The sequence below is a fragment of the Hypomesus transpacificus genome, chromosome 2 (assembly GCF_021917145.1).
Source record: "Hypomesus transpacificus isolate Combined female chromosome 2, fHypTra1, whole genome shotgun sequence".
Lineage (NCBI taxonomy): Eukaryota > Metazoa > Chordata > Actinopteri > Osmeriformes > Osmeridae > Hypomesus > Hypomesus transpacificus.
Window position 1 is genome coordinate 11,784,173 of NC_061061.1, and position 16,674 is coordinate 11,800,846.

Sequence of the window (16,674 nt, forward strand, 5' to 3'; positions counted from 1 at the left end):
GCGCGTGCCTAACAACTCCCCTTACCTGTTCTAAAATCAGCGTAAACCACGGCCTCTTGGGGCTTATTGCTTAAATAACAAGTGAAGGAGTGTACGGACAGTAACTAGAAACCCTCTTTTATTGACGTGCAAGTGGCAGGACATGACATCACGCTGAAAGAGAGTTAGCACGTAGCAGGATTGCTAGTTACCATCTCGTGAGACTGTCCTGGATGGCGTTGGTCAGGGCGTGGCCCAAGTGAAGAGACCCGGTCACGTTGGGCGGAGGGATACACATCATGAAGACGCCACGGGGGTTGGGCTCAGAGATGTTCTTCCGCTGGAGAAAGTAGGGTAGTGGAAGGCATTAGACAGTGGTTTGACCCGTGCCACCCCTCCTAGGTTTTTGCATGTGGTATGTTCCTCACCCCGTACTCTGGCTTGAAGAAGCCCTGCTTCTCCCACCAGGGGTACCAGGCTGCCTCCACATACTGGGGGCTGTACGAGTCAGGCAGCGGGGTCAGCACGTCTGACACAGGGAGAGGAAGAGTTCACACACAGGTTTCACACACACACACACACACACACAAACACACACACGTGTGCACACAAGCAAGCTGGGAGATGGTACCCTGCTCTACATTTAATGTGCTAAAGACTTGTCGCCGAACAGCCTTTTTCTACAGTTAAGTTTCAATGTTTTCACACAACATTATGGGTGATTTATTTTCCAATTTTATTTGATTTTTTATCCAGTGTCACACTCACCTTTCATTTCCCCAGGTGGGGTCGGGATGTCGTATGAGATCACCCCCAACTCCTTCTTCTCTGGTTTGGCTTTCTTCTGCAGGGGAGACGAGAGAAGCGGAGGACTTCAGGTTCAAGTTTCAATGATGTATCAAGTGTCAAGGCAAATACAGCATGAAGCTACAGTTGAACATCAACAGTGATTTGTCTCTGCACCTCCTTTCCCTCTGGCTTCTGTTTCTTCTTCTGCTCCTCCGTGTCTTTCTTCTGTTGGAACTTCTCCAACTTCTCTCTCTTCTTCGCCTCCTTCTTCAGCTGGGCCTCTGTCTTTGGGGGGCCTGAGAGACGACAGCACATCTTGAAAACCGCCACACACACACACACATTTGTACCCTCACGAAGCTCATCGAGACTGCTCCCTGTGTTGCAAACGCAGTTGAGAAGTTTGTAATGACTTGAGTGAGTTTCAGTGTGGTTATACGCTCACCATTAGCATCAGCAGCAGGAGGATCGGCTGGGTTAGCATTAGCAGTATTAGCAGCATTAGCAGCATTAGCAGCGGGGCTTGGGCTGGTCTTGGGAGTCACCGGAACCATTTTCTCACACAAAGTAAATTTCCCCAGGACCTTCAGAAACTCTGGCTGGTTGACACAGGTACTGAACCACCTGGTGACGTTGACCAGAAATTTTCGGTCTGCGGGCTCCAAAGCCTACAGACGGAACGAGATCAAAATCATTTCGATTCAGGTGGCAGCGACCACAGCAGCTAATCCTTAGCTAACATGGACGGGTGAATTACAACTCGACAAATCGACAACGACAAAGGAAATGGTACGTACGTATTTGAAAGGCAGTAGGATGGCTGTTACCACGGAGATATCAGCTAAAGTGATGGCTTCTCCCACCAGGAAGGTTTTGGTTTCTAGAGACTGGTCCAACACCTTGAGAATACACAGGAGGTCTCCTCGAGAACTCTGTTGGAGCTGAGAGAAAGAACGAAATTAAAATGTCAATAAACAAACCTATTTGGCCAAAGGAGTGTGTGTGTGTGTGTGTGTGTGTGTGTGTGTGTGTGTGTGTGTGTGTGTGTGTGTGTGTGTGTGTGTGTGTGTGTGTGTGTGTGTGTGCATGAAAGAGATAGAGCCAGAGAGAAAAAGCCAGAGAGAAAGAAAAAGAGAGAGAGCGTGATTCAGAGAAAGACAGAGAAAGAACAAAATTAAAATGTCAATAAACAAACCTATTTGGCCAAAGGAGTGTGTGTGTGTGTGTGTGTGTGTGTGTGTGTGTGTGTGTGTGTGTGTGTGTGTGTGTGTGTGTGTGTGTGTGTGTGCATGAAAGAGATAGAGCCAGAGAGAAAAAGCCAGAGAGAAAGAAAAAGAGAGAGAGCGTGATTCAGAGAAAGACAGAGAGACACAGAGTGACTCACCTTCTTGTCCACACCCTTCACCCCCAGCAGTGGGAAGACCACAGCACAGGACAAAGGAACAAGCTCATTATCAGCGAAGCTCATCCACTGCCACACCTGGCTCTGTTGCTTAGCATCTGTCCCAGTTCTCTTCCCCTGAGAGGCCAGGTACCAACTGACAGCACTGGACCCTGTCAAGACCAACTCCTCCTCGCCATGACCCAGGACAAGGGTGGGCCGAGGGCGGGCTGGAAGTCCGGCTTGCGGGTCCTCTGTGATGGTGCGAGGATGAGAGGGGCTGAACTCGGCGGCAATGAGAGCCTGAAGGCTTCTGAAGTCGTCATGATGGGGGGACACATATAGAGAGGCCATCCCTGGTGATATGAAGTTATGGGAGAAGGAGTGTAAGGGGGTGTGTCAATAACGTTTAACATGCCACTGCTAGTTGGCCCTGTAGCTTTCGTTAACATTGTTCTCAGAGAGCATTACCTAACTCGAGCTAGGTAGCTAGTTTCGTTACATTTTCGCAAGAGGCTAGCTAAATGACATTACAAACGGTAGTACTAGTTTACTTTTCCGTGCATGAAAATCTACCATTGAGACCTGTCAAATAACTGCTACTACTAGTACTATAACAAGTAATGCTAACCGGCTAGCTAATTGTCAGTAACTATTTGTGATCTGGCTAGTAAGATAATATATGTTATACTGTACAGCAGAATATTTTTTTTCTCCGTCGCATTCATTTGACTGTTGTCACCTGAAATACATAGCTGCTTTAACGTCTTTATACAATTTTCCGTCGACCATACCTTTAGAATGAAAATGAAAGAGACGTCAGCTTAAGTTAGCATCGGGACTGCCACCACACACGAGTCTTGTATTGCCGCTGAGCGGTGAAATGTGTCGTCAAACCACCGTCTGATGCAACTTGCACATGTTCCTGGTTCCCAGTCTCTGCTTCATTTCCGCCCCATCAAGGGTTCCTCAAATTATGCCTTTTTTTTAAAAGATGAAGCTGTCTGGTTTCATACATTTCTGGTCTAACACCCAATGTGAAAAAATGTGCACTCTTAATTTGTGCAAATTAGAGGGTGCAAGATACTGTATTAAACCAGTGCAGTGTACATAAATAATAATAATGCCCTTTCCCCCAATCTAGTCATAAACAAAATCAATATCGATCAACCAAACACTCTGTTGAAGCTCACAGCATTTAATTAACAATTTCTACATATACAGACAAAATTGGCTTCAGGTGGAAAGTCTTGAGAAAATCCATAATCTTATATACATCATTGATCAAATGGCCGTATACAATTTTCAATATACGAGTTATGTACCATACTAGCTGCCTATAGCCTAAATGTAATGCTTAAGCACATTCCATTTACAGTAGGTGACTCATTTATGTCATTTTAACATACAGTGAGCAGTTGAGTTGAACAAACTGTTTGTACTAATCTTGCAAAGGAATAGCCTACTTTAGGATTGGCAACATTGAAAGTAAACATTTTACATTTAGTCATTTAGCAGATGACTGCTAAATGACTAATTAAACAATGGTGTCTGTATATTATTTTGTGGGGAGTTGGTGGCAAGATTAATATCATGTCACATAAACTTAGCCTCGGCTTGGCACATGCTATTGTAACAGGTAAATGTTTCCATGTTGGCTAAAGGTGTGCCACGTGATTGGCTGTTTGCTAAACCCAAATCACCCTGAATCCTGGCCAAAGGCCTCCGTCACCCCCCCCACCACACCCTCCACCCCCCCCATCACCAAACCCTGAGCCATCTTCACAACGTTCCCCACCCCATTCCCACACCTCCACATCAGCGTCCCCAGACCCCCCCCCACCGTCGTAGCCTGCCCCCCAAGCTCTGACACCACAGCCCCCACGTACCCCTCGCTCTGCTCCCACAACCTACCCCCAAACAAGCTGGTCACCCACCAGGCACTGTCCACCATCCCTCCGAGTATGCCCACCCCATCTCCAGCCAGGGTCCCCATCCCCGTGACCCCAGTCTGACAGCTGGTGAGCAGAGCCTCCAGCAGGGGAGCGGTGACAGAGTACAGGCAGGAGAAGGACATCTCCCCCAGGCCCAGCAGCAGGTCCTTGGCCGAGCCCAGGCCAGAGGCCAGGTCAGCGGCCATCAGGTGGATGAGGGAGAGGGTGTCTCCAGGCAGGGTCGTGAGGACTCCCAGATCTTCCTGCAGCACGTACGTCACCTGATTCGGAAAGTCAGACAAGGATCAGATGAAGCTACGCTGTTGACCGAGTAACAGAAACCAAACACAGTGACGTTACATTGCAACTAGGCGGTTAGAGCGTGATGAAACCCTCTCACCTGTCCAGGAAGCTGTGTGATGGTGGAGACGACGGGCCGGAGGGGAGAGGTGAAGAGATAGAAGGAGGAGGACAGGATGTAGATCAGAGCGCTGCCGGACTCTGTGTCCGAGTCTGTGTCTGAAGCCAGCGTGTCGTTGTCTTCTGAAGACGAGAGACTCTCTGAGGCCACGGGTGCAGCATAGCTCTGCACCTCGTTCGGGACCTCGTCCTCTGTCAAATCAGCTACTGTTCCCTCTGCCTTCTGTTGTTCTACAGTTCTAGCCAGAGCCTCCTCAACCAGAGTAGCTACCCCCACTTCTGCCTCCTCACCTGCCCCCCCACACCCTCCTGAAAAGAGCTCTGTCACTCCAACAGTCTCCTCCAGCTCCTTCACGCTCACCACCCTCTCTCCTCCTTCGGTGTCTCTAAGGAGCCCCACATTAAACCCAGTCTCTGGGCCGGCACAGCATACTGCAGCCCAGACCACCGTGGTCTCACAACCCTCCCCTGACTCTTCTCCCGTGGTCCCTGTTAGGACAAAGACATCACGCCCTGTGGAGGAACACTGGGGCAGGAAACTGTCTTGGATCACCTTTGTGACCAGGGAATCCCAGGAGTGAAGGGGAGAGTCTGTAGATTCAGCCCCTTGGCTGCTCAGTAGAGCTGGGATTAACCCCGGGGGTACGTCTATCTGTGACCCTTCATCGTCAGCAGCCTCCTCGACAGGCTCGTCTTGCGTCTCCTCTGTCTGGGGGAGATGTTAAGATTGTTTATGTTAGTCCCTAATGTGTAATGCTCTGCGTGTACAAATCTGTTCAGACGCTTCCTTCGACACACCAATACAACAGCTTCAGGCAAGAACAGCATTTCATGTGGTGGGAGTTTCGATGTGAAAATGTGTCCTTACCCCCGGCACAGCCTCTACTCCCTCCTCCTCCTCTCCCTCTCTCTCCTCGCGACCACGGCTGTGACGGAAGGCAGAGTAGACAGCTGTGTCACAGGTCGGGCTGTAGAGCATGGCCAACTCCTGTCCCCCTGGCAACCTGTGACAGAGGGGGCTGAGCCCCCCCTCAGAGAACCCTAGAGGGGGGGTCTCTCTGTAGAAGCAGTGGCTGCAGAGGGAAAAGCCTGGATCCTTCTCCGCAGAGAGTGTCAGGCCCGGCACGAGGCCCAGGTCCAACGCCAACACCGCCAGAAAGCAGCCAACCGTGGGAGCTGAACCTAGCATGACGTAGAGCTCCGCAAAACCACACACGGAGAGGTTGATAAATTATGCAAAGGTTTTTTCCCCCCCTATTGACGCAGATGAAAAAAAAAGAGAGATAATGGTGGCTGTAGTTGGCAAGCTCTCTTGCTGTCTGGAGGAGTTCCTGTCGGTTTCTCAATATCTCCCTGTTCTTTCCTCCACCCTGTCTCCACCCATTGCTGTCTTCTTTAGCCGTGCAATGTGCTGTCCTTTGTGTCTGTGAGCAGGCACAATCTTGCTTACTGTCTCGTTTCCCCCTCCCTGACAACCTCTCTCTCTCTCTCCCTCTCTCTCTTTCTCTCCCACTCACACTCTCTTTGGCTACTCCCCTCAACCTTCTCTCCCTCCCTCCCTCCCTCGCTCTCTGTCTGTGGTTACACCTATACCTCTTTCTGCTGTCAAAAACAAACCAAAGCAACACCCAGTGAGTATGGCCATTTACCTGTATGTCGGCATTCCCAAACAATCCCCTTTATGCAAGGCTTAGCCATCAGATTGACAAGCTCAATGGTCCATTCTCTTGGTAAACACACCATGCGAAAAAAGCGCTGACTTGTCATTGATTTAACTGCTGTGGTTGAGTATGCTTTACAGTAAAAATACTGCTGCATCAAAGTACTACGCAGCATAGCGTATTCATGGGAATTTGCACCTTCAGAAATCTGTGCTGGTCACTTGAATTGCTTTGGGGTACTCTATGTTGCCTTCCAAGGCTATTCCTTGTGAGCTTCTATGAAGCAGAAATCACATTGGACGCGATGTGTTTATTCACAGGACAATTTATGAGGTTCCACTCTCCCAATGAAAAAATGGTAGTGTGCTGTATGCTGTATGACCTTGCCTGAACAAAGCCGCCAATTTCTCTAATCCCGGAAAAATAAGCTTGTTGAGACAAGCTTGTCCTACTGATTCACTGTATCTTCATTCGATAATACAAGATGACCTTTTAATGGTGAAGTATGAATATTAAAGGTAACATCAAACATATTTGACAGCCTACTAGAAAGCCGGAGAGAAGACAGTCAAGAAAGCAATGTTGTTCATCGGCTGGTAGCTGGAGGTTATCACTAACAATCTACCCTGGCACTAGACTACGAACTATGATGAGAGAATTCCTCTGACAGAGAAACTGCCAACTGACAAGGAGCATCTCAAACACAGTCAGAACATCTGTACAGCATGTGCACTTTCACCAATCAACCTTAAGAAGTTGTAACAGAACGTTAGGTGTAGAGAAAGTGCCCTCTCCCTTACTAAATGCCCTTAGCTTGTACGATTGACATGTTGTAAATATATTCCTGTCTATGGCTGCTGTACTGGTATTTTGGGTGGATCAGTTGGACTGTTAAGTGTGATGCCTAAGGGAGGGGCAGGAAAGTATGTGTTTGTTCAGGGTTATAAACACAAAACAACATTCCTTACAAACAGTTCCTGCTGTAGTTCACAGTCACAGACTCGCCATTGTGATTTCCGATGTAGAATAAGCGAATCCGGACTCATTTTTTAAACAGTAACAATTTAGTATGCTGAAATGTCACCACTTTAATGATTTGAAGCAGTATAGGCACAAAATATACCAACTGGGAATAGTTGTATTATTAGCTGTGTGGGGGAAAAAAACATAGAAAACATAATTGAACTCATTGTTCATGCCCTCTATGGATTCTGGTAACAATGACAGTACACATGAGTACTGTGGTGCTCAGCTGGTCAAGTGCAACGCTGCAGTTCCATCAGCGTCCTCAGGGGGGAGCTTGGCCCAAAGTCTAAGATCATGGTGAGGGGTTGTGAACGTATAAAAACACACAGTCTACCATTCTCCACACACATACTCTTCTTTGTGAAGCATTCACAAGCACAGTCACACTACCGTACAAACATACGCCGATACAACATTCATTCACTCGTTCGGGAGATCAATGACCAGCTCAGCCTCGTCTCCTTCCCCCCTCTCTTCGTCTCTGTCGCTGTCGCCCTCACTGTCCCCCTCCTCTTCAGCGGCGTCCCCGCTCAGCATCTGCCGCGGCACCCAGCTGAACGCCGTGCTCGCTGTCGGGGGGCCCGCAGGGGCTGCTGGGTAATTGGCGGCCAACGGGGCCACCACCTGGGGGGGGGGGGGATATTCCAGAAAGGAGGGGTGGGGGGTGAGAAAAGGAGGGAGAGTTAGAGAGGGGAAACAAATAAGGGGGGGGGGGGAATATCAAAGTGTGGACAGAGGGATTAAGTGCAAGATGATATCAAGAGATCAAGGGGGGAGGGAAGTTGTGTAATGTGTCTGTTAACGAGTCAGGTGGCTGAGCGGTTAGGGAATCGGGCTAGTAAATCAGAAGGTTGCCAGTTCGATGCCATGCCAAATGACGTTGTGTCCTTGGGCAAGGCACTTCACCATACTTGCCTCGGGGGGAATGTCCCTGTACTTAGTGTAAGTCGCTCTGGATAAGAGCGTCTGCTAAATGACTCAATGTAAATGATTTGGGCTGTAGTGTGGAAAAACACTGTTAATGAATATTGAGAAATGCACAGGACACACATGGCGACTGTGCTCGTCTCCGCTGAGGTCTAAGGGTGGACGTTCCCCAGACAACTCGTCTGCAGCTCCTCTGACTCTCTCACCTTCCCAGAAGTCTCTTTCTTGTATTTGGTCATCTTTGTCTTTCTCTCTCTCTTCAGTCTCTCGGCTGGGGGGGCCAAGTACTCGGGCGGAAAAGGCAACTGCCCACCACGCCCCCATCCCCCATGGGTCAACACAACACACACGTAGATCAAACGAATACAGCAACGACCATGAAAACGTGATACACAACAAAGGACACAAAAAAGAAAAGAGTACAAAACGGCACGTGAGTAAAATGTTAAAATAAATACAAATAATTCAAATAATGGAAGCGCTCAAAATGATACTGATAATGTAAAAAATAAATAATCAACGCAATGATTGTGTTTGCGGATAGGGAATGATAATGCTGTGTTGACCGTGTCGCTGTTGGTGGGAAAAGACTCACGGTGTTGAGGTAGGGGGTAGATCCAGCCGACTGAAGGGGGTTCCCCCCAGAGCGGGAGAGGAGGGAGAGCTGGGGAGACGAGGAGGATGGAGGAGGTGCACTGGGGCTTCTCCTCCTAGAACAAAGAGAAAAATTGAGAAACATACCAAGCTTGTCAACAGAATGAACAAGCCAACAAACACCGTGTCATCTATCCCTTTTCTCGTCCTCCCTTTCTAGTCTTTTATTTATTACCTATATTTTACCTGTCTTTTATTCATGTCCCATGTTTTATACCCAGTGTGAAGCATCTTTGAGTATCCACAAAAAGTGCTATACAACTTCTGTGTATAATTATTATTTGCATTTTTTGTATGTCATACTAACTTTTTTACTCCATCTCTTTCTCTCTCACGAGGGGCCTCTCCTTCACTGTTCTCTGATGACGCTGTGGCATCAGAATCTACAACACAACAGCACGTGGTAAAACGTCATTTGACAGCACACTAACACTACTTATCGTGAAATGATTACTCTTACTGGATATTGTGTTTGAATTCAATGTATTAAAGGTCTTGTTTACCTGAGGAGTCCTCATCCACCCTCTCATACTGCAGTAGTCTGTCCAGAAGAAAGCTGCAGATCAAGTCGATTATAGAAGGTGAGGCATGTTTATACTGTAGTGCGGATGTAAACTTTCAATGCGTATCCAAAGATACCTTGAAAAGCATGGCAACTCTTAATCACCTTTTGTCCCTTGAAACTTTTAGCAGCTTTCTCTGTGCTCTCCTAAGCTCCTCTTGAAAACACTCTTGCTCCTGGAACAATGACGATAAACACCATATTAGCTAACAGTGTTTTATCTGAGCATCTGAGATGGTGAAAGGGGGTAGATTCATAACGCGGAGTACTCACATAAACCAGGAATTTCAACTTGCGTTTAAGGTTTTTATATTTCCGTTTGTAGTCAACCTCCATATCAGCTTGGCCATTCATTTCTAATGGAAAAACAAGCATATAATCAAGAGACGTATACTCAGTCAAGGTCCTCTCCGACGGGTATTCTGTCTAGGTAGCAAGTGAGTGTTAGCTTTTACTAACTGAGCTAACTAGCCACATTAGCTAGTGCTAGATGTGTGCAATAGTATGTCTATTGTAGCCTATCGCTCGAAAATGTAGGTCTATAATAATTCCTGGCTATTATAACCACATGTAATCGTTACATCAAAAATGCAATATACGGTAGACAATATAATTGGTAGACGATGCGTTTATTAACTATTAATCAACTAATATCAAATAGCTAGCTAGTCGTACCTCTCATTTGGACCTGTCGGTGCGACATGCTCTTTGTTTACTTCCATGGTGTCATTTTTAAGCGCCGGAAAAGGTGGGGCCTATCACATAGCTCATGCAGTGGATCCTAACTCTATGAGTGGATCATCATAGATATATATAAAGGCCTTTTATATATATCTTTGTGGATTATCCAAACATTTGATTTCTGCGTTTGAAAATTGATTTACGTGATTCGGCAGTTGTCATGATAATTGACCTGTAGAGAAACAGTAGATACTAATATTACTACTGTTTACAAATAATCAGTTCAGTAATATTAGCATGCATTGTGTTGGCTCCTCAAACAAAATACATCTAGTAAATGTTTAGCTTTAACCCTCAGAATACAGTTCACAATCCTGAAGACCTTTCACCATAGTATGCTGAGTTTGCAGCTCACCCTGTGCTCAGTACAGTCACAGCAGGATCTCACACAGTGAATTATAGATGAGCAGCATTTGCAGAGAGATGAGTAATGCTGCCTTTGCACAACCAGTCTGCAAGTATGTGCACGTGTGTGTGCGCGATAGAGAGCGGCTACTTTTTTCTAAGGAAGGAAACCTAGAGTGGGATATGGACAGCAGGAGTATGAGTAGGTGTTTTCCTAACGCATGTGCAGCGCATGGGCAATGCGATGTACTTGACACAGAGGGTCGAAGAGAGAGAGAAATAGATCAATTCTGATTGGTTGGTTATGTATCAGCACTGCTCTTCCAAGCCCTACAAATATTTCTGTATAAATATGCCTTTATAGTGTTTGGTTTCCACTCCACTCCTGAGACACTCAGATGTTACTGAACCAACATACAAAAATAAACACTTGCATCCCTTCCAGGCTAACCACTCCCTGTGAAATACAATCCCTGTCTCTATGGCAGACTGATTCTCTCCCCTGATAAATTCCCTGCTTTGTGCGAGACAGAAATAGAATATTTTCTTCTCTGTTCCATAAATCCCCCCCCCCCTCCTCCTGCCTGCCTGCCTGCCTGCCTGACTGGCTGCTTGCCTGCCTGCCTGCCTGCCTGCCTGCCTGCCTGCCTGCTAGACCATCCTGGCAGACTTTATCTCCTCACTCTCTTTTTACTGGACTTGTCTTCAGCCAAGCATTGAAGAGGGTGACCTATACTTGTCAACACACTTTTTCTGGAGAGTTCCCTGGATGGATGGATGAATGGAGGACATTACTGTTGGTTTATTTGTGGTCTTGACCATGTCAACCCGGATCGTGCCCTTCGATAACGTCTTAAACTGACCATCTTTGTCTTGACTGTCTGTCTGTCTGTCTGTTTCTCTCTCTCTCTCTCTCTCTCTCTCTCTCTCTCTCTCTCTCTCTCTTTCTCTCTCTCTCTCTCTCTCTCTCTCCCCTCTCTCTCTCTCTCTCTCTCTCTCTCTCTCTCTCTCTCTCTCTCTCTCTCTCTCTCTCTCTTTCTTTCCCTGTGATTTATTACGTCCTCTTTCCATGTCCTTCCATTTTATGTCCCTCCCTCTTCCTCACCTTTCTTTTATTACACCTCCTCAGTCCCCTCATTCATTCCCAAAGTCGCTCTATTTGACTCCTGTCTCAATAGGAGAACCTGGAATGTACAAAAATCACATAAAAGACACCAACAACAACTGCAAAAAAAGCTGTCTCCCTGGCCACAAGGTAAGCTTCACAGTTTACAGCTTCCACCGTTCATGTATCTACATTTCTGCATTTTCCAAATATGATAGAAACATTTTCACGCATTTACTTCATAAGCATGCTGTCACATTTAAATGTTCACCCCCAAAAAATTATATTCACAAAGAACTGCTCCAATTCATTGTAACTGTTGTGATTCATTCTCAAGTTACTTGACATTTTACTTGCTTACGTACTTACTGTACTCAAATTGTCATGAAAAGGGTCTCTTTTTTTGTGCTGTCTTTTTACAATCGCCTCTCTGCACGGTGTCTGTCTGTGTTAAAGGAGAAGTTGGTCCAGGCTATAAAAAGAATCAAACATGAGGTGGACGAATGCAGAGAGGCAGAGAGCGAAACGTACGTGGAGTCGCTGGATGTGGAGGTATTCTTACGGAACCATTTACATTTAGTCATTTAGCAGACGCTCTTATCCAGAGCGACTTACTGTAAGTACAGGGACATTCCCCCCGAAGCAAGTACGGTGAAATGCCTTGCCCAAGGACACAATGTCATTTTAGCACGGCTGGGAATCGAACCGGCAACCATCTGATTAATAGCCCGATTCCCGAACCGCTCAGCCATCTGACCCCCCTTTATCAAAGCAGTCCACTCTCCACTACCATAGCTTTGTTTGTGTTGTTGCTGCAATATACCATCTGTGCATCTCCCCTGATACAATACTTGTTGGCATAAAAGTTTGTGTAAAAGTCTGTCTGTCTCATAGCTGCAGTTCCCGTTGCGTAACATAATCTGATTCTAGACTTTTTGTCCTAGTAATATTATATAGATATTTCAGCTTTATTTATTATAGAGTTACACTGGCACTAATAATGATAATAATAATAATGTACTTTGACTGATCTTAAGATTTCCTAGATCTGTCTTCTTCTCTCAGAGCAGCTTTGACGATCTGGAACGAGAGCTCAGGGCCGAGTTCCGGAACCTTCACGAGTTCTTGGATGAGGAGGAGAGCACCGATCTGGAGCGGATGAGGAGAGAGAGAGAGAGGCAGGTGAAGCTGCTTAGGGAGAGGGAGAAGAAGATCGCAGAGCAAGGGAGGGACCTGGAGAGAGCCATCTTCACGCTCAACAGCAAACTGGCCGAGGAGGACAGTCCCAAACTGCTCAGAGTGAGTCGTGAGTCGTGTTCATGTCAATGCCACGAGAGCAACACATCAGCAGTGGTCAATACATTACCCTGCTCTCCCGTCCCTGGATCTGTATGATATTGGTTGTTTTAGGGCAAACATGTACTGTAGCTCTCGTAAGACTGCTGGGTTTATGTCTGTGGGTCGTGTACATGAATCAGGAGTGACATAACTGGGTGTTTGACCGAATCGGTGTCTTGAAAAGAGGGAACGGTGGGCCTGAGATCGGACAACTCTCCATAGAACCTTCCGGAAGCTGCGCGAAAGCAACGCTCACGCAAACGAACTCCAGTGTCGGTTGCGTAGAGACACGGTGTCAGCTGTTCTGGTCCTGATTGGATCAATTATAGCCATCGATCGGGCTAAAGAGTAAACCTGTCCGGGTTCCTCAAGTCTAAATCAATTTCCCATCGGGAGTCAGGGAGGACAGGCCGCTGACAGAGCAGATCTCCAGGATGGAGACACCTCTGGCTGGTCAGCTTCAGTGTTGAACACTGTGAGAGTTATATTGGGTATTCTGATGGACCAATCCAAAGCCTAGAGACTTTGGCTTGGTTGGGCAAATGTGTTTTGTTGTTGCTTACTTTAAGGTTATGATGACCTTGATGTTGATAATAACTGTCGTGTTGTCTGTTCTCAGGATATTCAAGATCTCTTAAAAAGGCAAGTTCAACATTTACCTTTTTTACTTGTCAACTTTGTCTCATATCATCATTTCTTCTTCCCTTCCATCGACATCTGTCAGTCCCTCAATCACTCCCTCACCTCATCCTTCTGTTGTCGGTCAGGTTGTTCTGTGATTCTCACATCTGTTTATCTCCCCTGCACCCCCCCTCTCCTCCTCGCCCCGCTCCCCCCCTTTCCCTGCTCCCCCCCTCTCCTCCTCGCCCTGTAGGTCCCAGGTGAGTTTCATCCCTCCGGCCGAAATCGACACAGAGGTTCGTTCAGGTCAGTTTGTCGGGCCGATCCAGTACAGGATATGGAAACATATGAAGGGCTGCCTCTACCCGAGTGAGTACACACACACAAGCACACACATGTCCCCACACAAGTGCACACACAACAACAAAAACATGAACCCGGCTCACCTGACTCCCATCTCCCCCCTCCCCCGGTCTCCTGCTCCTAAGACATCTCCACGATGACCTTTGACCCCGACACGGCCCACCCAAACCTCACCATGTCCCCATCCTTCACCTCGGTGCGGTTTGAGGAGGACAAGGATGTAGGAGGCTGCGAGGCCAGCCCCCGGCGCTTCCACTACTACTACAGCGTGATGGGCAGCGAGGGCTTCACCACGGGACGCCACTACTGGGAGGTGGAGGTGGGCCCTAAAACGGCCTGGCGGTTGGGTGTGGCGAGGGAGGACGTCCACCGGGGCGAAATGACCTCCAGCGGGACAACCAGCGGCCTGTGGACCCTGTCCCTGAAGGGCGGGGCCATCATGGCCTGCACAGACCCCAAGCCCACCAGGGTCAGGGTGTCTGTCAGGCCCCGCCGCATCGGGGTGTTCTTGGACTGTGAGAAGAAGGAGGTGTCTTTCTACGACGCCGTGACCATGATGCCCCTGTACACGTTCTCCACGGGGGCTGTTCTTGTTCCCCTGTTCCCCTTCTACAACCCATGCGACACTGACGATGGGAGGAACCTAGGTCCTCTTAAGCTCTTCAGCCCCTCGCTATGAGAAGAACACCATTGACCAGCAAGCTCTACTGAAATGGGATGCATGCTGATGGAATAGAGAGATATTGTTTGTTTTTATACCGTGAGTTCTTTTTTTGTTTGAATCTGTTTAAAGAGCCGTTTAATGTGTTTGTAGGATTTCTGATTGAAACACTCAATAGTATATTTTGGATTGATTTCCTCTTCCTTCCAGGTATGACATATTCTACTTGAACTGTGTGCGTGTTTTGACAGTTTTTGTCATGACATTGTAATGAACATTGTCATTTTACTCTCTCTTGGATGAATTTCACGAAACATGAATAAATAGCTCAAAGCATTCTTAATCATGCTTAGTGGAATTGATAAGCTTTTTTCTCAGGGTATCAGAAGTCAGTTTGTGGTGTGCATGAGCTCTCCCTGATCCAAACCAGGTGTCAGCTGAACTATGATGTTACCTTTGGCCTGTCTATAAATACCACAGTCATGCCTGCCTCACTGACTCACACTGGAACGGCCATGGAAGTTATGCTAAAGAGAATGTAGGGGAGAGGAGAGGAGGGGAGGGGAGTGGGGGAGGGTAGAGGAGGGGACTGGGGGGGGGGGGGGGGACAGGCAGGGTGAAACAGTAGAGGTTGACTGCGAGAACAAACCAATTGAATGGCATGTGTGACATTGAGTGAGCTGGTTTACGAGGAGAGGAATGGCAGGGCTGTCACACTCACTGAGACTAAACCTTCCCACACACGGCCGTAAACGTGATTTGTTCACATTGTGCGATGGACAGCTAAATGACAACTGCCACACGGATGAAGCGAGATCAAGTGACGCGGTCACAGTCCCGCCGAGCCTTAATAATAAAATAATAAAAGGGACGAGAAAACACATCTCTTGTCGCAATATTTCCTTTATTTTTTTTTATATTTCTCTTTTGACATGAAATAAAGAAAAAAAAAACGAAAAAGCTTTTACAAAACGTCTGTGTGTCTTTTGTGTGTCGAAATGGGAGGACAGTATGATATCAACAGAATGTAAACCACCCTCAGGCCATCACAGCTGCAGGAAACACACAGGAGGAGCAGAAGGGACAGCTCAGATAGTGCCAGGGGAGCCAAAGACAACATGGGAGCCATTTTGGTTAGTGCTCACCAAAGCTGGTATCAAACCTATGACTGTCTGCGATGAGGACAAGACCCCAACAGACCAACTGCCAAAGTGCTGGTTTGGTACACTGATTCCCTATTAGGGAATATTTCCCAAACTGGCTTTTCTTCCTCTTACAGTAATACAGTACTGGTACATGATTAAAGAGCGAGTTAAGATTAGGGTTAGGCATACACATCTACACTGCAGTTTACATATCATATTTTGGGAGAAAGAACTCGTACACTTTATCAGTCTGATATTCTTCTGTTACTCACTTCCACACAAGCTTTGCCACTGAACTGATGTGAGGCACAGCCGTTAATGTCTACAGATGTTGGATGGTTTTCTCCATAGAAACTCATGGTGAATAAACAATTCTACAATTCCCTGGCGACCATCTGCAAACATCTAAGGTCCTTGTGTTCCAGCCAACAGTGTCTAAGTGCTTCATCATTTGTTCTCCTGGCCAGAGAACACACTGAAGATTCTGCTGTCTAACTTGTTTATTCATTCTAGGCTTCGATTGAACCTACATTTAATAATCTACTCTGGTATGTTTTGTGAACCATACAGGGGAAGCTAAACTCAACAGCAGGTGCCCTTTTTAGTGTATTTTTCTATAACGTATACCGGTTGACTGTTAAAATTTTCAGGCATTAAAATAAAGATGAGATTCACTCAGGGCACTTCAGAGTTACGCTGTTTTTGTTTTTTTTTTCTCACAAGTTTTTGGTAGCAAACATTCTCCCTCTTAATGTTTTCTTCTGCAATGCCATGGGGGTATACGCAGACACACAGATAAAGTAATCATACGAAGAAATAAATGCAGATATTTGGACATGACGCACATCTGTCTCGTGCTGGAAAAACTGGAACAATGTCTTTTTAAAACACACAGACACACACGTAGTCTATGCAAATACATCACAAACATACTTTTCCAGAAACACACACAAAAGCCATGATAAGAATAACGTTGGGATGATAACTCCTGCATATCCACACACACAGACGGGAAAATATTT

General features: G+C 46.8%; 4 protein-coding genes across 5 annotated transcripts; 1 reads left to right on the plus strand and 3 right to left on the minus strand.

Moving 5' to 3' along the window:
• Window positions 1-161: 161 nt before the first annotated feature.
• vars1 (valyl-tRNA synthetase 1) lies at window positions 162-3,050 on the minus strand. 2 transcript variants are annotated; one of them, XM_047036579.1, is made up of 8 exons: window positions 2,944-3,050; window positions 2,153-2,505; window positions 1,566-1,709; window positions 1,331-1,436; window positions 943-1,064; window positions 748-823; window positions 408-508; window positions 162-319 (listed from the first exon to the last, which is right to left on the minus strand). In XM_047036579.1, the coding sequence occupies exons 2-8, from the start codon at window positions 2,501-2,503 to the stop codon at window positions 188-190; spliced, it is 1,032 nt and encodes a 343-aa protein (XP_046892535.1). In that variant the 5' UTR covers window positions 2,504-2,505; window positions 2,944-3,050; the 3' UTR covers window positions 162-187. The 2 variants fall into 2 exon arrangements, with proteins under 2 accessions (XP_046892535.1, XP_046892527.1); XM_047036571.1 differs by having other exon boundaries at window positions 1,214-1,436.
• Window positions 3,051-3,326: 276 nt separating this feature from the next.
• Window positions 3,327-6,023, minus strand: LOC124475728 (endonuclease domain-containing 1 protein). The gene is made up of 3 exons (XM_047032535.1): window positions 5,372-6,023; window positions 4,484-5,212; window positions 3,327-4,364 (listed from the first exon to the last, which is right to left on the minus strand). The coding sequence occupies exons 1-3, from the start codon at window positions 5,690-5,692 to the stop codon at window positions 3,849-3,851; spliced, it is 1,566 nt and encodes a 521-aa protein (XP_046888491.1). The 5' UTR covers window positions 5,693-6,023; the 3' UTR covers window positions 3,327-3,848.
• Window positions 6,024-7,232: 1,209 nt separating this feature from the next.
• Window positions 7,233-10,115, minus strand: ino80e (INO80 complex subunit E). The gene is made up of 8 exons (XM_047042864.1): window positions 10,009-10,115; window positions 9,607-9,689; window positions 9,439-9,509; window positions 9,275-9,327; window positions 9,079-9,154; window positions 8,713-8,827; window positions 8,324-8,422; window positions 7,233-7,814 (listed from the first exon to the last, which is right to left on the minus strand). The coding sequence occupies exons 1-8, from the start codon at window positions 10,034-10,036 to the stop codon at window positions 7,611-7,613; spliced, it is 729 nt and encodes a 242-aa protein (XP_046898820.1). The 5' UTR covers window positions 10,037-10,115; the 3' UTR covers window positions 7,233-7,610.
• On the plus strand, window positions 9,275-15,045 carry si:ch73-54f23.4 (zinc-binding protein A33). Its single transcript, XM_047042862.1, has 7 exons — window positions 9,275-9,352; window positions 11,598-11,674; window positions 11,981-12,076; window positions 12,590-12,823; window positions 13,482-13,504; window positions 13,737-13,852; window positions 13,972-15,045. Exons 2-7 carry the CDS (start codon window positions 11,609-11,611, stop codon window positions 14,523-14,525), a joined length of 1,089 nt encoding a protein of 362 aa, XP_046898818.1. The 5' UTR covers window positions 9,275-9,352; window positions 11,598-11,608; the 3' UTR covers window positions 14,526-15,045.
• The last annotated feature ends 1,629 nt before the right edge of the window (window positions 15,046-16,674 follow it).